The sequence below is a fragment of the Arabidopsis lyrata genome (genome assembly GCF_000004255.2).
Source record: "Arabidopsis lyrata subsp. lyrata unplaced genomic scaffold ARALYscaffold_6, whole genome shotgun sequence".
Taxonomy (NCBI): Eukaryota; Viridiplantae; Streptophyta; class Magnoliopsida; order Brassicales; family Brassicaceae; genus Arabidopsis; species Arabidopsis lyrata.
The window spans coordinates 11073992-11098179 of NW_003302550.1; the positions used below are offsets into that span (position 1 = coordinate 11073992).

The 24188-nt window shown below is 37.0% G+C and overlaps 5 protein-coding genes and 1 long non-coding RNA gene across 10 annotated transcripts; 3 read left to right on the forward strand and 3 right to left on the reverse strand.

The window, feature by feature from the left end:
- Positions 1–3749: 3749 nt before the first annotated feature.
- On the reverse strand, positions 3750–4574 carry LOC110227804. The gene is made up of 2 exons (XR_002331488.1): positions 4081–4574; positions 3750–3978 (listed from the first exon to the last, which is right to left on the reverse strand). It is a non-coding gene; the product is annotated as an uncharacterized LOC110227804 (long non-coding RNA).
- An 862-nt stretch (positions 4575–5436) lies between these two features.
- On the forward strand, positions 5437–6668 carry LOC9310303 (protein ENHANCED DISEASE RESISTANCE 2-like). The gene has a single exon (XM_002872089.2). The coding sequence runs from the start codon at positions 5601–5603 to the stop codon at positions 6489–6491; it is 891 nt and encodes a 296-aa protein (XP_002872135.1). The 5' UTR covers positions 5437–5600; the 3' UTR covers positions 6492–6668.
- Positions 6669–7279: 611 nt separating this feature from the next.
- LOC9308205 (uncharacterized protein At4g26485) lies at positions 7280–8510 on the reverse strand. The gene is made up of 3 exons (XM_002874190.2): positions 8360–8510; positions 8094–8250; positions 7280–7650 (listed from the first exon to the last, which is right to left on the reverse strand). The coding sequence occupies exons 1-3, from the start codon at positions 8508–8510 to the stop codon at positions 7377–7379; spliced, it is 582 nt and encodes a 193-aa protein (XP_002874236.1). The 3' UTR covers positions 7280–7376.
- Positions 8511–10619: 2109 nt separating this feature from the next.
- On the forward strand, positions 10620–12520 carry LOC110227277 (probable folate-biopterin transporter 2). 5 transcript variants are annotated; one of them, XM_021021020.1, is made up of 5 exons: positions 10620–11168; positions 11261–11511; positions 11590–11685; positions 11760–11921; positions 12005–12520. In XM_021021020.1, the coding sequence occupies exons 1-5, from the start codon at positions 10910–10912 to the stop codon at positions 12443–12445; spliced, it is 1209 nt and encodes a 402-aa protein (XP_020876679.1). In that variant the 5' UTR covers positions 10620–10909; the 3' UTR covers positions 12446–12520. The 5 variants fall into 5 exon arrangements, with proteins under 5 accessions (XP_020876679.1, XP_020876680.1, XP_020876683.1 ...); XM_021021021.1 differs by having other exon boundaries at positions 10622–11168; positions 11760–11833; positions 11922–12096; XM_021021023.1 differs by having other exon boundaries at positions 10625–11168; positions 11770–11833; positions 11922–12096.
- Positions 12521–14356: 1836 nt separating this feature from the next.
- LOC9310304 (probable folate-biopterin transporter 2) lies at positions 14357–16839 on the forward strand. Its single transcript, XM_021021019.1, has 5 exons — positions 14357–15228; positions 15302–15561; positions 15645–15740; positions 15806–15976; positions 16061–16839. Exons 1-5 carry the CDS (start codon positions 14862–14864, stop codon positions 16667–16669), a joined length of 1503 nt encoding a protein of 500 aa, XP_020876678.1. The 5' UTR covers positions 14357–14861; the 3' UTR covers positions 16670–16839.
- A 56-nt stretch (positions 16840–16895) lies between these two features.
- LOC9308206 (protein RRC1) lies at positions 16896–23777 on the reverse strand. Its single transcript, XM_002874191.2, has 17 exons — positions 23561–23777; positions 23332–23464; positions 23112–23157; positions 22771–22831; positions 22532–22666; positions 22317–22433; positions 22058–22223; positions 21379–21491; positions 21116–21190; positions 20497–20718; positions 20346–20404; positions 20157–20241; positions 19916–20053; positions 19351–19575; positions 18530–19266; positions 17961–18124; positions 16896–17349 (listed from the first exon to the last, which is right to left on the reverse strand). The coding sequence occupies exons 1-17, from the start codon at positions 23633–23635 to the stop codon at positions 17054–17056; spliced, it is 2847 nt and encodes a 948-aa protein (XP_002874237.1). The 5' UTR covers positions 23636–23777; the 3' UTR covers positions 16896–17053.
- Positions 23778–24188: the final 411 nt, after the last annotated feature.

Genomic DNA, 24188 nt, shown 5'->3' on the forward strand with positions numbered 1-24188 from the left:
GAAGTTTCGCTAGTAAAGGAAACCAAAGGCGATGGTGGCCCCCTTATATCTCGCTTCGATATCCCCATTCTTGTCAAAGTATCGAGGAAGATTAAATCCACCGAACTCCCAGAATCAATGAGAACCCGAGATACTTCGCAATGCGCAATATCGAGTGTTATGACAAGAGCGTCATCGTGTGGTTTGTCAAGTTGACTGGTTTCGCTTTCGGAGAATGTTACTTCGGGTAACTGTTCCTCAGTAAGCCTGGCCTTCTTGATAATCGGGGGGGTTGCCCTCCGTTCGTGTTGCTTGATCGCACTAATGGAATCCCGAAAGAGCTTAGATCCCCCCATAATCACCTGGATTTGCTTCTTCGGTCCTTTAAAAACATCAGGGGACTGGATCCTTTTGGTTTTCTTGCTGGGAGGAGACGGTTCCTCTGTTGCTACTGTATGTTCCAACGGATGAGTTGGTTCGAGCTCCGAAACGTCGATTTCGGCTATTTCCCCGGATGCGAACTTGGCTGCCAGTAACCTCCCTAGAGCCTTGCAATTTTTCGTAGCATGCCCATTGACCTTGTGGATCTCGCAGTAGGCGTTTGGGTCACGAATCCACTTGTTACTCGGGAAAGCGCCGTTTTTGCTCTTTGGCGAGAAAGACTGCTTCGTAGGCGAATTCTTCGGAGAAACCTTTGGCTCCTCCCGACCCACTGAGAATGTGCTAGCTCCAGGCTTTCGAACTTCAGGTTGAACAGGCTTCTTCTGAGGAAGAAGTTGAGCAGGTTTCGGAGCTGCCTTGAACTTTTTTGCTAGAGCGGCCCGCTCTTCTTCCGCGTTTATCCAGTTCGTTGCCCGATGGAGGGCGTCTTGAATTGTGGCTGGTCGGTTAACAACCAATTCTTCCTGGAAACGGGATTCGTGCCATAAACCATTCTTGAGTGCAGCAATTGCTGCGGAATCAGACAGGTTTGGGATCTGGACCATGATCTCTTTAAAAGAGGTGACATAAGTCCGGAGCGGCTCTCCGGCTCCCTGTGAGAGGTTCCACAGCTGGGCATCAGTTACATCGCTCTTGATGAAGTATCCGTACTGCATGATGAAAGCAGTGGATAGTTGCTTGAAGCTATCGATCGATCCTTCTTCTAGTTGAGTAAACCAGGTCAAAGCCGGCCCGGATAGGTTCTCGGCGAAGAGCTTGCATAAGCCTGCGTCTACTTCGTTTGGCTCCAAATGTACCCGACCTGCGGTAACCTGAAAAGACGCTAAAAATTCTTTGGGATCTCCCTTACCATCGTACCCCGGAAGTTTGACCTTCCTTTGGTCTCGAATGCGCAGGGCTACAATTCGTGGAGTGAAAGGAGTCCTTCTCGTCTCCTCGATCACTCTATCGACTTTGGGAGCCGAACTGGTGGCTTGATGAACCCTCGAACTCATTTCCCAAATCTGATTTTGTAAGCTCTGGATTTCCGGGTTGACCGGAAGGTGAGGTGGATGGGACTCGGTTTGAGGATGATGCGGAGTGCTGCCAAGATGAATGGGGAGAGGTGTTCTGGCTAGAACAAAAGGACCGCCGGCCAAAATTGGAGGTGCTTGAGCATGACGGGATCCATCTCCAGGTTCACTCTGAGAGCCAAGAGGCAAAGAAGATGGGAGTACGTTGCTCGGGGAAACGAGTCTAGGATCCTGAACCTCCGAAACGTTCGGACCATGAAAGTCCAAATGGCCGCGAGGTCCGCTGGTCCGCAAAGTTCCTGCAAGAATTGTATCAACCCGATCCGCATAAGCATTATGGGCTGACCTGATTTCGGAACAACTCGCTGTGAGGACTACGATTTGGCTGCCGCTTTGCTCTTCAAATGCTGAAAGCTTCTCAGACAACGCAGTGGTGGCGAGCTGCTGCTGGTCGGTCTTCTCGGACAGATCTTTAAGCAACTTTTTGATCTCGTCGAGGACTGAAGCCGGATCCGCTACGTCTGACATCTTTCCGATTGATATTCTGGAGTAAAAGACTAGAAATCCCCTCCTTCTAGCGCCAAATTGTGGATGTCGGAATCCGCAATACGAATTTTAAGATGTAAATCGGGTCGTCTAGCCTTGCTAATTCGAATAGCAATCGTCAAAAAGAAAATAAAAGAGTGAAGTATGTGTATTCGTTTATTGCTCAAGAAAATCCGTCCTCTCCTACAATGGTTTTTGTCTCCTATTTATAATTACATGATTTGAAACCGAAGTCGCTCGTCAAGCCGCAGATCTCGCCTCCATTATTGCTTCCGTTTCGAATCTTCCCGATCTCGCACATCCCGTGCGACCCGCCTTTCATTTAACTCGCGGGATTCCGCCGTTTTACTCGAACTGGGCTTGAACTTATTGGGCCGCTCTTTTCGTCCCCTGGACCGGGCCGACGGCCTATTTCGTCTCATTGATCCACTATCTTTCCGGGCCGGATCCGAACTGCGGGATCCGACACCAACAGTCGTGCGTTTAATTCAGCATTTTATGTTCTCTATGTTGTATTTGTTAGGGTATAACACTCTTTTTTATACATATGTTTTTGGTTTGAGTGAAGGTTCTTAGGTTTAATATTTAAAGTTAAAGATTTATTTATTTAGATTTGTGGAAAATAGTATAGTACAACATTCTATTCATATAGATTCTATATAGTACGCCTTGTATTTAAATACAAACACTATTCACTATTATAATTTTTTCACATCCTATTGTTAAAATTCAAACTATGTTTCATTCAGAAAAAAATGTATATATTTTTAAGATAGATTTGAAATTTTGATCTCTCTTTGGTTGCTCTTTGGATTGATACTTTCACATGCGTTTAATTAAAGATATTTGGTTATCTTTTAGGTATAACATCTTCTCGAAAAATTGGGTTTTCTATATTGTGTATTTAAGTTATGATATTTTTTTTTGTGCGTTTAACTTTGTCGTTTGGGTTCTCTATGTTGTATCACTTAGGGTATAGTGTTCCTTCTTTAGCATGCGTACTATTTTGTATTCTTTGTTATCGTCACCATACTATATAGAACACTAAAATGTTCTATTCAATTTTTCTAAATAAATTCATTATTTTAATTTTAAAATTTATTAATACCGTTTTTAAAGATATATTTTAGATTCGGGTTTAGACTTTTGGATTTAGGGTTTAGTATTTTAGAGTTAAAAGTTGATTTAAGTATAATATATAGGAAATAATATAGTACTATATCTATTTTTGTGTGCTTATGTATAGTACACCATATTTTTAGTTACAAACACCATTCACTATTTAAAAAATTTATGTCCGTTTTAAATAATTCAACCAACGACATATTCAGAAAAAATTCTACTTTTTTTTACATAGGATCACAAAGTTAAATTAATTTTATTTTAAAAGCTATGTACCAAACAAATGTGAGATAGTGGATTAAAAAAAAATTCAAAAAAAAAAGAAAAAATAAATAAAATAAATCACATTTACTAGCATATATACGTGGGAAAAACGGTCTATTTCCCCACGAGAAGTATCGCATCATAACAGATAGAGCCCATTCTTTGACCTCGGTCCATATCTCCATGAAATCAAAGTTGTATTCCTATTTCTCTCCGAATCGAAAGTTCTATAGCTAAATGTCCCTGAGTCAAAAGTTCGAGATCTAAAACCCCACATAGCTGGGTTTAATCGGTTTATTATATACAAAACTGATAAACAAACCAAGTAAACCTAATTATAACCGGAGTAAACCCGATTTTACCCGCTTCGGTTCATAGAGCTGGTAAAAAAAAAAATTTAGCTTCATAGTGCCGAAACCCCAATGGTAAACCACAAACAGAGCCACATCATAGACACAAATTTGTCTGTAATTAACAAATCAAATCAACACAAAGGTGGATCTTGATGATTCAAATCAAAATGTAAAGCAAATTCACTACTTTTTAAAACAATCAAGACCACATTCAATCAAATTAAAAAAATGAGAGCATATCCCATCAACACCATCTCGACCTGTAATCAAATTCGATTCTTTTAGAATCATTGCTAAACTCATTTTTCTTTCCCATGGCATAAGTTTCTCCAACGATCTGATCTTGTTTGAGATAATCTTACGTTTGTTGAGACCGCCGTCGTTTGTGTGGGAAGAAGACGCCGTCGGAGATCCGGAGGTTGTTTGTTGGAATTGTATCCTTGATTGAACCTACAAAAGAGAAAAGAAGAATCCATGAGAAAAAGAAGATGAAGAACAGAGGAAGAAGCATCGAAGGAAGAAGAAGAAGTTGTTAAACAAAACAACAAAATGGAAAAAGTAAAGTCAACAAAGGAAAGTGTTATGTTGTATTAGTCTAAGGTGTCGTGTAAGAGTGAATTAAGGAGTTGGAATTCCAACATAATAGAGTGGTTGTCATAAGTCTTAAAGTATGGTCTAGTGGAGAAAAACCACTCCACTATATGTATGTGTGTGTGTTTTGTAAGAAGAGTATCCAAGTTTAGTAAAATGTAGACCATTAAAGAAAATCTCTCTTTTTTCTTAAAGATCAAATCGTTTATGTATGTGAAGAGAAACAAAACAAGAACAAGAAATATAAAGAGAGAAAAGGGAGAGATCTAACCTTGATGGTTAGAGATGAGTGGATGTGAGAATGTCAACATTGTTGAAGAAGAAAACGAGTGAAGAAGCTGGAGAGTGTGCTGTCACGGCGGAGATGCTAATTGAGGTTTTCTCAGTTTTACCGAATCTAGAGGAGCTGGTTCTTGACATAGTGAAGGATGTGATGTGAAGCATAGTGGTGTAGCTTTAGAGGCATAGAATTCTAAATGCAAGAAGCTAAGAACATTGACACTAGGACAGAATGGAGGTTCGATGGCGTAGCTTTATGTGGAGGATTGCAGTCGTTGTCGATTACGAATTCCGGCGATTTAACTGATATGATTTGGTGGCTATAGGGAGAGGATGTTGTAAGTTTATTACCATCGAATTTGATTATTGGTTAATTACAATGAATTTCTCCAATGAGCTTTTGTAATTTTGATATCAAATTTTTCAAGATTGTTTTTGTTGTTTGAAGAATCCGGTGAAGAAGAAGATGATATCGGAGCATTTACGGCTGGGTCATGTTTAAATTCAGTTGAGAATCAAATATTAGTGGTTTGGTATACGGTTTACTTTGGGTTTAAAGCACAAACCGATATAACCCAGATTCGGGGACATTTAGCTATAGAACTTTCGATTCGGGGAGAAATAGGAATACAACTTTGATTTCATGGAGATATAGACCGAGGTCAAAGAATGAGCTCTATCTGTTATGATGCGATACTTCTCGTGGGGAAATAGACCGTTTTTCCTATATACGTGTGCTATACTTAAGGGTGTTTTTGTCATTTCTCTATATATCTTATGGTTATTCTCTTTGTTTTTAAAATTAGTGTGCTATATTCTTAATTTCATTTATCTTTTTGGTCACTCACCTAAATGATCCTTAATAGAATTAATAGTGTGACATTCATAAAAACAAAATGGTCCCAGTGATAGTGAGAGCTCGTGTTAAAATCCCATTTTTTGGCTAGGGATCAGATCCCACCACTTCGAATATAATCAACCACATAGAGAAATCAACGAATCACCACACGCCATGAACCAAACCAAATCCACCACCGACAACGATAACAAAAACTCCAAACCAGCCAAAACCGAATCAATCACCACCGTACCGGAATGGATAACCAAAACAATCAACGGTGGATCATTCCGCCACGTAGATCTCGAAACCGGAACCAACGGCTGGGCTTCACCACCAGGCAACGTCTTCTCTCTCCGCTCCCATAACTACTTCACCACAAAACAAAAATCTCCCGGCGGCGATTATCTCCTCTCTCTCGCCGCCGTAGACTGGCTCAAATCCACCACAAACAAACTCGATCACATCCTCTCTCGTCCCGATAACCGTGTAATCCACGCACTCAAAACCTCCCATTCTCGTAGCTTCATCTTCGCCGTCAATTTCCAGATCCCAGGCAAAGAACACTACAACTTTGTCTTCTACTTCGCAACACAAAAACCAATCCCTTCCGATTCACTCCTCCACAAATTCATCAATGTAGACGACAGTTCATTTCGCGACGAGAGATTCAAAATCATTAGCAATGTTGTGAAAGGTCCTTGGGTTGTTAAAGCAGCAGCTGGGAAATTTGGTGCGTTTGTTGTTGGGAAGAGTGTGAAATGTAGTTATTATAGAGGAGTTGATTATTTTGAGGTTGATGTTGATATTAGTAGCTCGCCGATTCTGACGGCGCTTGTGAGGTTGATGTTGGGGTATGTTACAAGTTTGATGGTTGATGTTTGTTTTGTTGTGGAAGCGCAAACGGAGGAGGAGTTGCCGGAGAGATTGATTGGTGGTGCTAGGATTTGTCATATGGAGTTATCGTCGGCGTTTGTAGTTGATGATGATGATGATGATGATGATGAGAAGAAGCGACGGCGGAGAATGATGGGTGTGGCGGAAGAAAACGACGATGGAAGATGAGATTTGAAATGAAGAAAATTAATAATAAAATAATTAGTTATAATAGTATTTTATTTCCACGAATAGGACAAGATTTGAGATTCTGTTTTTGTTACTTTCTTTTGTCCACCCATTGTCGATTGGGGTGGTAATATGAAAATTTTAAAGATTAATATTGGAATATTGAGTTTTTTTTTTTAACATAGTAAAAGTTTATGAAATTACTGTTTATGTTTTAGGAGTAACCAAAAATTTACTAAAAATAAGGATAAGTTACTTTGATTCAGAAACAAAAAAAAAAATACTGGCAAAGATGAGTCTATCCTCTCTACCAACCATATTTATTCGGATTGTTTTCGCATCATGTGGTATATTCAATCGTCAACTTTTCAAGAGCGCCTATAATATAAATCCCACGGAGGACGAATCCTTCCGAGGAAAGGCCGCCTAGGCGACGAAATTAATGATTGTATGATCATTAAAATTAAGATCCATCGAATAATGGTGGATTGTTCTTAATCCTTACTATTGCGTGTGTTACAATTCTTGCTTGTCGTCACTGTAAGCTATGATGATTTATTGAACTGAAGAGTATCTTGATGCAAGAATCCATGAGCTCATGCATAGAGCTTGACCTACTACTTCATATACATTAGGCATTCGCCTGACATTGGCAACTATAAATACTTTGATAAGTGTTTTAGCAAATGTATCATGTTAGACGAATACCTTACAATATTACAAATTTTTTTCAAATGTAGATTTGGCACTTGATAAATGCAACATATATATGCTTACGGTTCAAGAGATTTACGGTTTACGATTTGAAATTTTATTCAGAATAATATTTTATTAAGAATGAAATTTAAAAACTTAAAACCAAACATAACAAGGAAAAAAGAGAAGCTATTTCTTAAACATGTAAGTAATAGCTGATCCGATAGGATAGATAAAATCATAGTTACTTCCACTTCCTCTCTTGTTGGAGTAAGTTGGGAATGCCCATTTAGTGAATTGCATTCTCTGGATTAAACGCAAACCCTTTTCTTCAGCTAGAGCCTTTATATCCCACTTGTTAAATGGAGGTAGTGTGTTTAGAGTGATATGAATCTCTCCATCTTCGTCTTTCATCATCTCTCTCGCACTCTCCATAAATCCTCCAAATACCTTATCACGTTTCCTTTGAATTGAACACTCAAATGTTGAATATATACCGAGGATAAACATACAAAAATACGATAAGGGATGGACTCAATTCGGATACTTCTGAAATTTCAGGAAATTTGAATACATGGTACATAACTACATATATATCCACCTAGAAATCATGTTATCCGCATGTATCCAGATACATAAGAAAAAAAGTTATTACTATATAAAAAGATTCATACTTTTTTGTAAAAATTTGAAAACCTTTTTTCTACAATATATATTCCTCTATTTAATTATGATATTACCTTGTTTTAAATATTTCACATATATTTTTAAAATTATACAGTATATAAAAGTGGTTCGGAACAGAAATTAAATCCAGAGTTTCAAAGCAAATATCGAGATCTTGTTATAATATCTCCAAATATCTTATTTTTGATAAGATCTGAAAGAAGCTCATCAAAATTTTACCCTGCATGAGGAAAATTAAAGATGATTATGTCGTAATGAGCTAAGCGATCGTCTGAGGCCATGGAGTGTACGTTAACACCGCGGACCACCGTGCATCCAAGTCTCTCCAACTCTTCCACGTTCACTTTTCCATTGTTGTAGTTACGCCCTAGCTCCTCTACCATACATAACATAATCGCCAAACTTGATAGTTGATAAGCTATTGTTTTCTATATTTGACAATACAAAATTTAGAAAATGATTGACAATTTTAGATATACTACTACCTCGAATATCAAGCGATATTGCAGTGATGTTGGTGGCAGAACCAAATGCTTTGGCTAAAGACAAAGAAAATGAAAACTCTCCTTCTCCCACCACGAGTATTTTTTGCTCGTTGCTATATCGACTTAGACTTCTAGATTCGTGAACATCCATTTCATCAGTTGCATGTTTTAGTCAATTCACACCATGTCCTTTTATACATATAACACATGTATATACACATCATATGGATGCATGAGTCAAATTTAGAGAATCTTAGGTGTTAAATATTGGAATTTGTAATTCGTCTCTTCGAATTTGGTGATCATTTTATGTACTTTTGAAAAACTATTCATTTGTTTTTCGTCGTTGAAAACCATGATCATATTTTTTTTTGGTTAAAGGAAGAACCATTCATATTCTATAAAGAAGAGAGTCAAACTTCTTGTTTTGTTTTTCTTCGTTCAAAAATTCTTTCTATTACGGATTAGTTTTAGTTTAGGATCATGAATGACCCTAATCTACTATACATTTTTGCAACACTTTTTGAGGTTTTTAATCGGGTCAAATTTTGTTTAATTTTGACCCGGAAATCTTCAATCGGATCTTTCCTTATTTTTGACAAATCTAAAAAACGAAAAATTAATCAATAAAATCTAAAAAATATATATTTTCTCAACTAATTACTATACCTAAACTCTTTATTTATGGCATATTCTCTACAATTTTTATAGATATAGAAATCAAATATGATTATTTAATGCTAATATAACAAATTTGAACTAATTTCCTAAAACCTCTCTACCTAATTAAAACATAAATATATGATTCTCATTTCACTTTTATATGATCTTATATTTATATTATTTTGAACTATTATAAAATATATATACTTAATAAAAAAATTCGATTTTTTTCTGCATATGCTATGATTCAAATATTTTAAAACGGACATATATTACTCAATCGATGAAGAAAAAAGTATGTGTACAATCTATATTAACATTTTTGAAAAACAAATTTGCGCGTTTAATCAGGTCGTATTTTTTTTTTTACTCTGACCCGGAATTGAGTCATTCAGATATTTTCTTAATTTCTACAATTATCTAAAACGGGACAATATACCACGGTGAAATCTTAAAATTAACAAATCAAAATACAATTATTTAGTATTTTAATATACATTTTTAAAATATTTTTACGGGTTGGTCTAAAAACACACACTAATTTGAATATATATATATATATATATATATCATAGAAACTATTTGAAAGCAAACTTTTAAATTGACTCGAATTATATGTCTTTTAAATAAAAGTGTTATTAAAAGAAATAACAAAATGATGTTTAATTTTACGGGACATGATTATATGGTGGGACGGGTCGGATTTGGATTGATATTAATACGGGATAATATATCACGGGTGAAATCCTGGGATTAACAAATCAAAATACAATTTTTTTTTTTTTGTCAAACATCAAAATACAATTATACAATTTTAAACACTAAACAAAACAAATACAACTTAAAAATTTTTATTTTTAGTTACAACGCATGTGACTCGCAATGTACAACAAAAAATATTATATACAACAAATTCATCGGTTTATAAAAAAACAAAAAAAATCAAATAATTAACCCGCGGTGTACCGCGGGTAACAATCTAGTAAATATGATTATCATAGAGTAATAATACCTACTACCTAGGAAGAGTGACTAGCTCGTTTTACATTCTTTATATAATGATGAAATCATATTTGATAAATATTATCAGTAATATGTTTATAAATAACAACATCTTCAAAAGTTAAATATCATTATCATTTTCAAGTAATTCATAAAATAGAATCAATTAATGAGTTGGTGGCAAGCTTTTTTGTCTATTTCAGTATTTCTATACAAATTATCAATAAAAGGTGACAACATCCCAAAGTTGCTGGGATATATTTCTTTTGTTATAAAGAAATGAAAATGGGCTTTTTGGTATATTAAAATCATTGGAGACTGTAGTGGTGACAAGATCTACTTTTGATCCAACGATTTCCGAACACGTATTTAAAAGAGGAAATACAAAACTATTTCTGTTCCTTTGTTTGGGACTTATCTTGAAAAAGCTTATATTTTTCCTTTTTTTTTTGGGAAATACTGAATTAGAATACACAAATTAAATTCTTTCAGATACATTGTATTCTGATATAATTGAGAGATGTGGTCATATATAAGTCGGCTATCTTTTTCCCTTTATCCTTTCATTTCTTTAATTATTTTTATATTCTTTTTCTTCATTTTGTTGTTCATACAAAAGCATGTCAACGAAGCTTGACTTATAACTTGCCTACGTCAAAAGATTCCTCTTTTTTATGATCTGAGATCAATCCAAGAAATCCAAGACTTCTAACTTCAGACAACTCTTGTCCTCGGATCTGTTTTTCAGACCAAACCCATATATATCAAAAGTTTTGAGCTCAAAACGGAGCCAAATCTTGAATCTTTCACTCCTTACAGGACCAGTTATGGAAATAGAACAGCGGATCCGTTAATGTGGTGTGTGGTCCAGTGCGGTGGCTAAAGATGTTGGCTTCACAGCTTCACTGGAGCTATGTGTTTGGTGTGGTCTCAGTTTATGGAATAAATCAAGGGTTTGGTTACTCATTGGGTCGTGTAGCTACAGATTATTACATGAAAGATGTTCAAAAGGTTCAGCCTTCTAAGTCTCAAGCTCTCACTACAATCACTAGGATTCCATGGATCATTAAGCCTCTTTGGGGCATTCTCACTGATGTTGTTCCTATCAATGGTTTCCATAGACGCCCTTACTTCATTTTAGCCGGTAAATATCGCTCGAAACCGGAACAAAGCCTCTGCAATTGTCTCTTTATTTAACTATACAAATTTATATTGTCTTGTACTGTATTTTTGCAGGGGTGTTTGGAGTGGTTTCTTTATTGTTCATATCGCTTCATAGTAATCTACACCTTTACTTGGCACTGTTGTGGATGACAATATCAAGTGCTGCAATGGCGATTGCGGATCTAACTATTGATGCTTGCACTGCTTATAATAGTATCAAACACCCTTCTCTTGCATCGGATATGCAGACCTTAATCTCCTCCATTGGAGCACTTCTTGGTTTCTTCATGAGTGGCATCTTAGTTCATCTTGTTGGCTCCAAGGTTAGAGAATCGTTTGTTGTGATCTCTCTGTCATTTATGATTCTTCTCTAATGCTGTGTTTCACTTTTTGGACATTAGGGCGTGTTCGGCTTGTTGACATTCCCATTCGCATTAGTATCGGTAGTCGGGATTGTGTTTAGTGAACCCCATGTTCATGGTTTCTCTTACAAACAGGTAACTATATTCTCTCTTGAATTCTTACTAACATGAGATTATTGACTCTTGTTGTATCATTTCTGGTAAACAAGAAATTTACAGATGCAGGGAAACCGATGTGGAGGACAATGAAGTGCTCAGATGTATGGCGGCCGAGTCTGTATATGTACATTTCCCTTGCTCTTGGTTTTGACATTCAAGAAGGTCTTTTCTATTGGTTCACAGATTCAAACGATGGTCCTTTGTTTGCTCAGGTAATCCCAAAACAAGCAGCTTCTAGTTTCAAAATCCACCCGAAAATGCGTAATATGTTGTGAGCCTTTCTGGTTTGTTTCAGGAAACGGTTGGTTTCATTCTCTCAATTGGTCCAATAGGGTCGATTCTAGGAGTATTGTTGTACAACCTAGTCCTAAAGGATCATCCGTTCCATAGCATATTTTTGTGGACTCAACTTCTCTTTGCTTTATCCGGAATGTTTGACCTCACTCTTGTGCTACTTCTCAACTTAAAATTTGGTTTACCGGATTATCTATTCATAGTAGTGGACGAGCGAGATAGTTTCTCAGATGATCAAACCAAACGCTTAAAATGGATGCCGCTGCTCGTCCTCAATACAAAGCTTTGTCCTCACGGAATCGAAGGGACCTTTTTTGCATTGCTATTGTCAATTGACAATGCCGGCAGAGCCGGCCCATGGCATAGACCCATGAAGCATTGGCTTGAGGCCTCAAATAATATAGTTAATTTTCGGCCCCATATTTTTGAGAAGTTCCTTTAGTCTAGTGATCTGCTCTTATGAGAATAATGTCTCATGTCTCCGGTTCAAGTCTACATAATAGTTTTTTTATTTCTTTTTTCCGTTTTTTTAAAACAAAACATTAAAATAAAACGAAAAATAATATAAGAAAGCTTTGAGATTAAAAATAAAACGATTTTACTTAAACAAATATTAATAAAGAAAAGCAATAAACCTTAAAACCTAATTAAGACGTCGTTTGCTCTTCTTCTTCCTCCTTGGTCTTGCAAAAAGCAATAATGAAGCAGCCTTTTTTTTTTCCTTTGCTTGTGGCCCTCATAAACGTTGAGCCGGCTCTGAATGCCGGCCTCATGACCTCGTCTTGACTTGGAGGAATATTGTTGCATGTCCTTAAGGTGACTCGGACTGAGTTTAGTAACCTCTGGCTTGCGGTTTTAGTCAGGAATGTCATGAGACTTTTGCCGCTCTGTTTTCTGTTTCTTGTGCCCAAAGGAGATCAGAACACATTGAAGCTCCCGAATGAGATAATGGGTGAAGATTCGGAAAACGAAAACTTGATAAACTCAGCAAGCTCTCTCTAACTCTTCCACGTTCGCTTTTTATGTAATGATTATATATTAAATTAGATGATAATTGAAAATAATTAAAAAAATAGACAAAATTATTGATGGTTTTAGATTTACTATAATATCAAGAGATGTTGCACTTATTTTGGTGGTAGAACCAAAGGCTTGGACTAGAGACAAAGAGAATGAAAAATCTCCTTCTCCGATCGACGAGAAGTATTTGCTTATTGCTATATTTGACTTACCATTTTAGATCTGCTGTTTTTCCATTTTACAACATGTCCTTATATATACATGTACAAGTACAACACATATGGATGCATGAGACAAATTACGAGAACTAGTATTAAATGTTTGGTAATGTCTCTTCGATCTTTATGATCATTTATGTAATCATATTTCCTTTTTTTGGTTCAAAAATTTCTTTTACGACGGATTTATTTTAGTTTAGGATCATCAATTTAATTTTGGCCCTAATAAACAAGATTATCATACACTTACGAAGAGTGAGAGTGACTTGCTCGTTTTTCATTCTTTTTCTAGTAATGAAATTATTATATTTATAAAAGAAAAACTTTCTTGATAAAGATTCATATCTGCGAAAAAGAAATTATAAAAAGATTCATAGTTTCTAAAGATACCTAGAAGTTTTTTTAAAAATTTTGTAATAGGTTTATCAATGACAACCACTACAATAACTTCCAAAAGTTAAATATCATTATCAATTTCAAGTATTTCATAAAATAGAATATAGTAATAATGAGTAACAACAGTTCGTAGTTGGTGGCAAGCTTTTGTCTATTTCTATATAAATTATCAATAAAGTTGACAACATCCCAAAGATGCTGGAATCTATTTTCTTTTATTATAAAGAAATGAAAATGGGCTTTTTGGTATTTCATAATCAGTGGAGAAGAAGTAGTGGTGACAAGATCTATTTTTGATCCAACGATTTCCAAACACGTATTAAAAGAGAAGTTCCTATGTTCAAAAAAAAAACAAAACTACTTGTAGCTGTTCCATTGTTTGCCTTATCTTGAAAAGCTTTAGATTTTTTCTTTCTTTCTTTTTTTGGGAAATGCTGAATTAGAACTTTAGAAGACAAATAATGCAATGCATATACATAACTTAAATTCTTTGAGATACATTGTATTTAAAGTTTACGTAATTTTAGTTACAGATCTACAAATTCTTATGTATGACTTCAACAAGAAAAAAACAAAACAAATTCTTATGTAACGAAAGAAAAGTCAAAAGTATTAAAGTATTAGGTGACTTTGATGCAAAACCAAGCTTAATTCCATTTCATCTTTGTTGAATTAATATTATCAACAAATCATACAATTTCTTCTAATGAAATAAAAAAGTTTCTATCGTTGAGGTAAAATTGCATAAAAAAAAAACTGGGGAAGAAAATAGACAAGAATGTTCTTAGTAAGAGACAAAACAAAGATGTGTGTTTTGTCAAACATTTAACAGCAAAAGCTTTGACCTTTTCCTTTCGTCTCTCTTGATCTGAGTTTTATCCTTTCATTTCTTTATTTCATTCTCTTCTTCTTCAATGGGTATTTGTTGTTCATACGAAAACAGGTCAACGAAGCTTAATGTCTGCCGATTCCATTCTTGTTTCTTGAGCTTTAATTCAAGATTCATCATTTTTGATTCCCAAATCTTTGTTTTTTGACTTGCTTACATCAAAAAGATTCATCCTTTTTTTATGATCTGAGCTCAATCCAATCCAAGAGATACCAACTTCAAACAACTCTTGTCCTCGGATCTGTTTTTCAGAGTTCAAACCAAACCCACATCAAAAGTTTCAACATTTGAGCTCAAACCAGAGCCAAATCTTGAATCTTTCCCTAGAACCAGTTATGGTAGTAGAAGAAGAGCAAAACCTTGAAAACGGTGGATCCGTACATGTGGTCAAAGGAGAAAGTAATTTCCGTAATGTGGTGTGTGGTCCTGTGCGGTGGCTAAAGATGTTGTCTTCAGAGCTTCATTGGAGCTTTGTGTTTGGTGTGGTCTCACTGTACGGTATAAACCAAGGGCTTGGTGGCTCATTAGGTCGTGTAGCTACAGAGTATTATATGAAAGATGTTCAAAAAGTTCAGCCTTCTGAATCTCAAGCTCTCACTGCAATCACTAAGATTCCATGGATCATTAAGCCTCTTTGGGGCATTCTCACTGATGTTCTTCCTATCTTTGGTTTCCATAGACGTCCTTACTTCATTTTAGCAGGTAAATGTCACTCGCTAGAAATCGGATCAAACTCTCTGCAAAGTTCTCATTGATTATACTGTGTGTTTTGCAGGGGTGCTTGGAGTGGTTTCATTGTTGTTTATTTCACTGCATAGTAATCTACACCTTTACTTGGCACTGTTGTGGATGACAATATCAAGTGCTGCAATGGCGATTGCCGATGTAACTATTGATGCTTGCACTGCTTACAATAGTATCAAACACCCTTCTCTTGCATCGGATATGCAGAGCTTATGTAGCTTAAGCTCTTCCATTGGAGCACTTCTTGGTTTCTTTATGAGTGGCATCTTAGTTCATATTGTTGGCTCTAAGGTTAGTGAGTCGTCTGTCTACTGTGATCTCTGTCATTCATGATTCCTCTCTAATGCTGTGTTTGGCTTGTTTTGCGTCATTAGGGAGTCTTTGGCTTGCTGACGTTCCCATTCGCATTAGTATCAGTAGTCGGGATTGTGTTTAGTGAGCCTCATGTTCCTGGTTTTTCTTACAAACAGGTAATTCTATTCTCTCTTGAATTCTTACCAACATGAGAGTATTGACTCTTGTTGTCTCATTTCAGGTAAACCAGAAATTTACCGATGCAGGGAAAGCGATGTGGAGGACCATGAAATGCTCAGATGTGTGGCGGCCGAGTTTGTATATGTACATTTCCCTTACTCTTGGTTTGAACATTCATGAAGGTCTCTTCTATTGGTTCACAGATTCGAAGGATGGTCCTTTGTTTGCTCAGGTATTTCCAAAACAAGTAGTTTCTATTTATCAAAATTTACTCCAAAATGCCTAATATGTTGAGAACCCTTCTGGTCTGTTTTAGGAAACGGTTGGTTTCATTCTCTCAATTGGTTCAATCGGATCGATTCTAGGAGCAACGCTGTACCAACTAGTCCTTAAGGATCATCCGTTCCGTGGCCTTTGTTTGTGGACTCAACTTCTCTTTGCTTTATCCGGAATGCTTGACCTCATTCTTGTGCTACGTCTCAACTTAAAATTTGGTTTACCGGATTATCTCTTCATAGTAGTGGACGAGATAGTTTCTCAAATGATTGGACGCCTGAAATGGATGCCGCTGCTTGTCCTCACTTCAAAGCTTTGTCCTCACGGAATCGAAGGGACGTTCTTTGCATTGCTTATGTCAATTGACAATGCAGGCCTCATGACCTCGTCTTGGCTCGGAGGAATATTGTTGCACGTCCTCAAGGTTACTCGGACTGAGTTTCATAACCTCTGGCTCGCGGTTTTGGTCAGGAATGTCATGAGACTTTTGCCGCTCTGTTTTCTGTTTCTTGTGCCTAAAGGAGATCAGAACACTTTCAAGCTCCCGGATGAGATAATGGGCGAAGAATCAGAAGATTCGGAAAACGAAAAAGAAGGAACTCGGAATTTGGAATTGGCATCTCTTGTTCAGGCTGTTGATAGAAGATAGCAACAGTATTCTCTTATAATGTTTGAAGCAAATGCTTCAGTTTTTTCCAGCAGTTTATACGAACTTCACTTGTACTGCTGCAAAGAGCAATTTTACTGAATACATAAGTTTGTGTTTTTTTTTTGGTATAGAAGAAACATCTCTTGTGATATCGAGACCCTATTTACTTCTATATCTAAGGAAGTTTCATAAGAAAAAAACCATATGAATCCTGCAGAAGAAACAATGAGTGAGAAATCTTTCAGAAATTGGGATACACAATTACAAGCTGTGTCTGAGAACAAGTTCTACATATCTTCTGGATTTAGAAACACAAAAGGTTAAATTCTTCCAGTCATGCAGAGAACAAACCATGAGGTGAAAACAAGTCTAATAACATCATCATCATCTCGTGCCTCGTCTGCGCCAATCCCTGTCTCTCTCTTTGCTTCTATCATGATCGTCTCGATCGTGGCTTGAACTCTTTTCACGTCGGTCTCGATCCCTGTTCAAATCATGTTGCCTATCTCTGTCTCTATGTCTCTCTCTGTCCCTGTCTCTCTCCAAGTCATGATCTCTCTCCCTCTCCCTGGTTGATGATTTCCGTGGCGGACTTTGGCTCTGGTTTTCCCCACGGTGTCGCTTTTTAGAAGATTCTTGTGAACCTTCACGCGTCTCCTTCCGCTCTATGATTGATTTCTCTGCAGTTAAAATCAATGTGTAAATTTATATGAAGGGTCAATTGGATCAACATGAACATGGCCGTATCACGGATACACAGGTGCTGCCAGTGTCCGTGATGAAGACAACAAAAAACAAAAAAGGACCCTCGAAACCTAAAAGAACTGTCTTTTAATCAAAAACAAAGCTAAATAAAAAAAAAAACATGGCACACGAAGGTCAAAACCAGCAAAACTCCAATAGAGTAAACTAATACTTATGAAAGGAGGCATTTAGTTCTTAGTTGTTAGCTATCATTGTCAAACTTCTGGACTTCAGAACTAGTAATTCAAATTTCCAGTTTTTTTAATCACCAACACAAAAAGAAAGGCAAACTACAGAACAGGTGTTTGGAAATAACTTAGCTTTAAATACTTGCCCTAAATTTAAGTTGGAAACACCAATAGTGTTTGAGACGCACTCACACATGTGTAATGCCTAAGTTACACGTGAGTATAAGAAACTGAGCTAAAGAATTTGCAAAAAGGTGGCCAAGTTTCTCCCATTGTTGCATCAAATGGACATGAATCAAATTAACAACCTTTCCCAAAACAAAAGAAGAGTATATGTTGGGTGTGAACTAAAAACTTACGATTTCTGTTGCCCTCGTTAGATTTGGATAAGCCATAATCAACTTCAAGCCTCTTTCTGTTGATTTCTACTTTTCTCTCTATCTCCTCGGCGTTTTTCATCCCCTCTTCCTCAAGAGTTTCACGATACTCTATCAAAGCAACTTCTATGCGTCTACGCTTTTGTCTGCAGTATCAAAAAACAGAGTAAGGGAGAAGTCTATTGAGTTTCAAATTATACAATTGAATAGCAACTTCTAGTAAAAGTAAGTACTCATATTTTCTTGTAAACTTTACAGTACTGGTGCAAGCTCATGTATGGGTTAGACACATTTGGGTACATACAATTGATGCTTATGCCCAAAAGCTTTATAAAGACCAAATCAATTGAAGTTCACAAACACACCTTCCTCACTAACATAGACTACCCTGATGTTACTTTTTTCTCGAACTATTTCGAGGTATTCTTTGTTGTTTTCAATGATCAAGCACCAACAAGAAGCAATAATGCGAATTGGTGTTTTTAATCCATATTTTGCCTGCTTAAGTTACTTTGCTTATATCTTTTCATAAGGAGATGCATTGATCATACCTTTGTTCCTCGTCCATTCCATTGTCAGGTTGGGCACGGACACAATCATTTCCCTTGAGATCCTCGTCATCGGCCTTGAAAGTTATCCCACCAGTATTGTCACTTCCTGAAGAGGAGCTCCTCTTTTGTTCATCATCAGCTTCGTCATCGTCTCTCGCCCATTTTGAAGCTGGCAATATGAGGTCATTCTTCTCTTTTCCCACAAAGGCTTTCAGCTCAGGCTGTGGGATTGGTATTGTCGTGGCCAGATTAATAGGCTCTTTCATTTCAACCTCTGCGTAGCTGTTCTTGATATGCTCCCGCTCACTCTTAACTTCTTCCCAAGTTGAATGGTTTTGCGGATGCTTTGAAATTTCATCCACGGCTTCATAGCCACGTTGTTTCTCTGTGTCTTCAAGGCTTAGTAGCCGGGCAACCATCATTACTCTACCTCCTACAAGAGAGAGTCCGTTTTGCCGGCAACGCCTCTCAAGCTCAGCAATTGGTAAATTCATCAGCTCTTGCCTTGCAGCTCCTTTGCCTATTGCCAGTGCAGCATCTGGATTGATCTTCCCAATATCACTCATATTGTCAGCGTAACTTTTGTTCTCTATTTCAGGTGCATCACCGCAGATAGAATGAAATGAGGTAACACCAGAGACTCCTGATCGGAGAAATGTGGATCGTAGTCCATGTATGTATGCGTCTGAAAAGAGAGACCAATCTGCCCATACTTGCAGTACTTTGAGAACCCGTTCCTGCAAAAAGTCAGAATGAGTTTAGAACAGTATATTTATAAGGGAAGGAAAACTATCAAAGATCATTTTTCTTTCTGCCAGTACTTTTAGAGCCTCAGCAGTAATTCTTCCAGTTATGCTTCGATACAGATCATTGAAGCTTTCCATTATATCGGGTAGAGTTGCTTCGAATTTGGTTCGGTATGCAGATGCATTTTTAACACGGGCACTGCTATTATGAAGAATATCAGACACAAGCATGAGTCTAGCAACTTTGGTTGGAATTGATGTCTCTTTTAGAGTCAGGGACTCCGTCAAAACTTCAACAACCTGTGGGATAAGTACACATATAAGTAGGAAGAGGCATTTGAATATCTATTTTATTAACGAGTAATTCTGTTCAGAATTTTTTTGTGGTGTCTAGAAAAAACCATCTGAAGATATAATAAATTGCGAGGAAAAGCATCTGATTTTGGTCCAATAACAAGTTATTTTTCTAAAAATATGCTTAGGGGTATAATGCTTTTTTACCACTGCATACAAACGAACCAATCTTCAGATATTTCCATAACAAATCAGGATTAAAACATATGCTGAAGCTTCTGAATGATATCTATGAAGTATATGATCTTCTGTAAAACTAAATATACTGAAATAAAAGATATTATACCTCTCCAGCTGCATCTGCATTATCTAAAGCGAAACCCATAGCTTCTTTTATCTGACTCCTTTCTAAAGTAAGAGCACGCAACATGTCCTCGAACTCATCCCTCTGAGGGTCGGTCAGAGTCCTCTCAACTTCCGCACGCTGTAAAATTAGCCAGTGTTAGGTATCCCGCACACCAAAAGAACAACTTAGTGAACAAAAAACAGAAATAAATAAATCAGAAGTGAGACTGCAAGAATATTACCCTGGTTCTTCCCGCTGCATATGTGCTGGCAGACTCTTTTTCGTGCTCCTGGGTCCTAGTTACAGGCAGTGGTGGCGGTATCCATCTACAATAAGAGCACATAGACAGTGTTAATACAACAGATGTCATATGCAAAAGTAAACCCAACCGAAAACCCGGATCAGTTTCAAAGTTGGCAAGGTTCAATACCTTCCACTACCAGTTATCATGATATACGGCTCTGTCCTCCACCTTTGAAGTGTATCACCCTAAACAACGCAAAAATATGCAATCAGCATATGACAATGTAAAGCACAAGGAGAATCTAAGATATGCCTAGTTACAAAGCAATCAAATGTACCTGAGCGAAGGAATAGAGTCTCCAGACGTAGTAAGTATGCTCCTTTGAGCCAAGCTCGAACAAAAACTTAAACAGTGGATTCCCACGGCCCCTCTCCATGATAGCTTGTTCAAAAGCACATTCACCATCCAGAACATAGAGAGCCAATGTATCAATCACATGTCTGAGGTGCTCGTCCTCAGGGGTAACAACAGTGATATCCGGAACGTTAGGGGTAAGAACCTGTTCAACGCAACAGAAGTACAGTTGGAAAAAGATTATTAAAGACGGGCAGCTGATAAGAGTGTCGTCAACTACAGGTGCCACATCAACAAGTTAGTCGAACCAGGATCATTACAAACAAGAGAAGCATTAAGTACTGAGACGTTTCGAGTATCTGGGGACTGGTTTAGTGCCATTAGGGGTTTCGGAAAGTAGAGCATGCACTATGAATAGAATTGATCCCAAGTTCGTTTTTTAGTTCTGCTTCTGTCTTTCATTACTTTAAGAAATAAAGACGATCAATTCTGAAACTTAACAGTAACATTTCTGGACTATAAAGTAATTCAAAGCCCTCCACGAATATCATATAGAACTTATAAAGAACCAATTCAAGCCATGTGGAATCAAGTGTACATACCAGCTCAGAATTTTGATTTGGAACAGAAGTTATAATTGGTGGACCCGTTTGACCAGAAAAAACCAAGTTGCAGCCCTGCCAATGAAAACATATGAAGTTTTAGAGTTAAACTAAACAGATATAAAACTGGCAGTCAAGAACTTTTTGTGCAAAAAGTGGCAAGGAAATACCAATAAATTCAGAGATCAGGCCCATTCATAGGTTAGTTAATAGAATTAAAGAAGAAATGTATCTAGAAGAGCAGCACAGGATGCATCACAAACCTCTTTACTCCGAATAGCCATATGTCCAGGTGGAGGAGCGGGTAATGCTTGTGACGGTAGAGAAACTGCTTTACCCCATCCAATTTTCAGTTCATACTCATACACAATGATCCCTGTAAAATTGGAAAATTTCCTTCATAACTTTCTTTAACATTGTCACATGCAATCAGGATGTATAGTTAGTACAAAACCAGTCGACCATAGACAGATAGACTAGTCAATATTGCCAAAAAGGTCATTAGCTTCCAACATTGATCAACCACGGGGTATATGTATCGATCAAAAAAGAAAAAGGTACCAAAAGAAAGCAGTAATAGTGAAGAAAGAAGAGATGGAAGAAACTGCATCAATGAAGAAACAAAAGACAAAGTTCTAGAGTAAGGCAGTACTGGTGACTAAAACTTAACGCCAATGCATGCCTTGTATCAAATATTGGTTACATATGTCTTTGACACTGACACAGGCTTTGCACATATGAATCCACTCAAATTTTGTTGAACTGAAGTACTCAAACTAATATGCTATTACAAAGTATAGAGCCTAAAGACGTTTCCTGTTCAATTATCCATTTTAATCGTGTATATCATACATCACACATGTTGCCTCTACCTAGCAAACGCTTTCTAGCCCAGGCTACAAAGATAGTCCTAGAGAGATGAGAGGCTAGCAGCTAGCTTACCTTGCATTTCATCTTTTGCAGCTTGTCCATCAGCCCTATTCATGAAGGAAACAAAGCCACAGTTTCTTTGTCGCCTCTTCTCCTCATCTGTTCTTGGCCACATAATCTTGACACTGGCTATGGGTCCAAATCTTCCGAAAGTGCGCAGAAGGAAATTCTCATCAACCTACGTGAGCATAAAGATCATATCTTATGAATATTAAGAAAACATTGGCGAGGGAAAACAACACACGAATCCAAGTAAGAAAAGAAAAAACACCTTTGGGGACAGATTCCCAACATATAGATTTGTAGTTTGTGGGTCACCATCGTCAAACGATCCTGGCCTTCCACTGGGATCAAAATCATCAGGTAGCTCATCAAAGCGGCTAGATGGCTGAAGACAGAATAAGTTAAATACAGAAAGCAGGGAGTCCAGAGTTAATTTGAGAGCAGAACACCGATGAAGAGTGCGAAAAAGTATGATGAACTAACCGAGTTATCACCCTGACGGTCACGATCCTGGTTTCGTCTCTCTCTCATTTCTTGTTCACGTTTCAACTCCTCCATGAAATGATCTATATTTCGAGTCTTTCCCTTTTCTCTCTCCCTAGGCCTCTCCTCCTCCCTCTATAAAGATGAAATAAATGAGCGTATAACTAAACTGTTGCCGCCTCAAACGAAAAAACCAATTACAGTAAAAGAAATACAGTGACAAAATCCATGCTACTGACCTTCTTCTCTGGTTCTTTACCCTTAGATGCCAGTGGTGGTGGAAGGAAAGAGGGAACATACCTACAGAGATTAAGTGGACGATAATCTTCTATATAACAAGAATACAAAAATGGCTATCAACTTATCAAGCAATACCCAAGAACATCATTCCTACGACCCAAAACTTTTACCAATAAAGCATGAGACCTCAGCTAGTTACAACAGGATTAATAATATTTGCTCAAGCCTCGTAACAACCTTATCAAAAGTGTAACTCATGAGCAAAATCAACGAGCGGCCAAACTCGTTCTGTTTACGATAGCAACACAAGATTGATTCAATCAAAAGCAATCAGTTTTACCTACTCCCCTTCTTTGAAACCGAACCCCCATCTTTGGACTTTTCACCTGCCATCCGCGAACGCATAGAAAAAAAGGTCCATACACTTATTAATGTGTTCCCAATATAAAACAAAACATTGCTCTAACCATTTGACACCATCAAAAAAAAGAAGAAGAACAAAGTACACACAAAGAGAGAAGCAAGAGGTAACAACACTTAAAAGCCTTTCAAAGACTAACCTTCAGAATCAACCTTAGGCTTGTCACCAGGATTTATCGTCCCACCTCGAACAAAAGTCTTAGTAGTTGCATTATCCCCTTGAAACGATTCCACGAATTCTTGATACAAACGAGCCGTTTCATCCTCCGCTTTCTGCGATTAAGATCGATTAATCAAATCAATCTCCGATGAACAAATTCTCAAATTCTACCGAAAAAAGCGATGAATCGATTAAGATTTTGAACTCACCTTCTTCCGAGCTTCTTCTTCTTCTCTGTGTTTCTGGAATGGCGTTTTCTTTCGAGTGATCGAGAATGAACTCATATTTTCAGCATCCAACTTCTCTTCTGATTCAGAATTAGGGTTTGGAGAAATCGACAAGGGTGACGATTGATCAGGAAGCTAGGGCTCGAGGAGAGAACACAAGACAGAGCTATAAACGGGAGATAGGGAAAATAATAATTAGGAATTTAGAATAGAATATTTGTATTTTCAGTCGTCTTTTAAGAATTTGCCGAAATTCAAATTAATTATTGCGTATGCATAAATTTTATATAAAAAAAAATGTTTACAGATACAAAATGATAATAAACAAAATTTCAATTCTAAAGTGATATTTAATGTAAAATGGAATAAATATATGAATATATTGTTTCAAAATATAAAAACTCTTGAAATAACAAGAAGAATTGCAATTTGAGATTGAGATTAAAGAGTTAAGTTCCTCTCTTTAATACAATAAATAAGAAAATTGAGATTTAGAAAGTGATATAAATAAGAAAATTGAGATTTAGACAGTGATTTGGAGTAAATTTAAGTTTTACATCTATATATACATTTTTTAAGTACAAATATGAAATAATTTCTGGAGTTGCCA

Bases quoted from the DNA above. Each gene is read 5' to 3' on its own strand.
- LOC9310303 (XM_002872089.2), top strand. From the start codon at position 5,601: ATGAACCAAACCAAATCCACCACCGACAACGATAACAAAAACTCCAAA.
- LOC9308205 (XM_002874190.2), bottom strand. From the start codon at position 8,510: ATGGATGTTCACGAATCTAGAAGTCTAAGTCGATATAGCAACGAGCAA. The intron at 8,251-8,359 runs GTAGTAGTATAT...TATGTATGGTAG, and splicing joins AATATCGCTTGATATTCGAG to AGGAGCTAGGGCGTAACTAC. The intron at 7,651-8,093 runs GTAAAATTTTGA...TTCAATTCAAAG, and splicing joins TTTAATTTTCCTCATGCAGG to GAAACGTGATAAGGTATTTG.
- LOC110227277 (XM_021021020.1), top strand. From the start codon at position 10,910: ATGTTGGCTTCACAGCTTCACTGGAGCTATGTGTTTGGTGTGGTCTCA. The intron at 11,169-11,260 runs GTAAATATCGCT...GTATTTTTGCAG, and splicing joins CCCTTACTTCATTTTAGCCG to GGGTGTTTGGAGTGGTTTCT. The intron at 11,922-12,004 runs GTAATCCCAAAA...GGTTTGTTTCAG, and splicing joins ATGGTCCTTTGTTTGCTCAG to GAAACGGTTGGTTTCATTCT.
- LOC9310304 (XM_021021019.1), top strand. From the start codon at position 14,862: ATGGTAGTAGAAGAAGAGCAAAACCTTGAAAACGGTGGATCCGTACAT. The intron at 15,229-15,301 runs GTAAATGTCACT...TGTGTTTTGCAG, and splicing joins TCCTTACTTCATTTTAGCAG to GGGTGCTTGGAGTGGTTTCA. The intron at 15,977-16,060 runs GTATTTCCAAAA...GGTCTGTTTTAG, and splicing joins ATGGTCCTTTGTTTGCTCAG to GAAACGGTTGGTTTCATTCT.
- LOC9308206 (XM_002874191.2), bottom strand. From the start codon at position 23,635: ATGAGTTCATTCTCGATCACTCGAAAGAAAACGCCATTCCAGAAACAC. The intron at 21,191-21,378 runs GTTTGTGATGCA...TTTCATTGGCAG, and splicing joins TGGCTATTCGGAGTAAAGAG to GGCTGCAACTTGGTTTTTTC. The intron at 20,242-20,345 runs GTATTGAACCTT...CTCTTATTGTAG, and splicing joins ATGATAACTGGTAGTGGAAG to ATGGATACCGCCACCACTGC.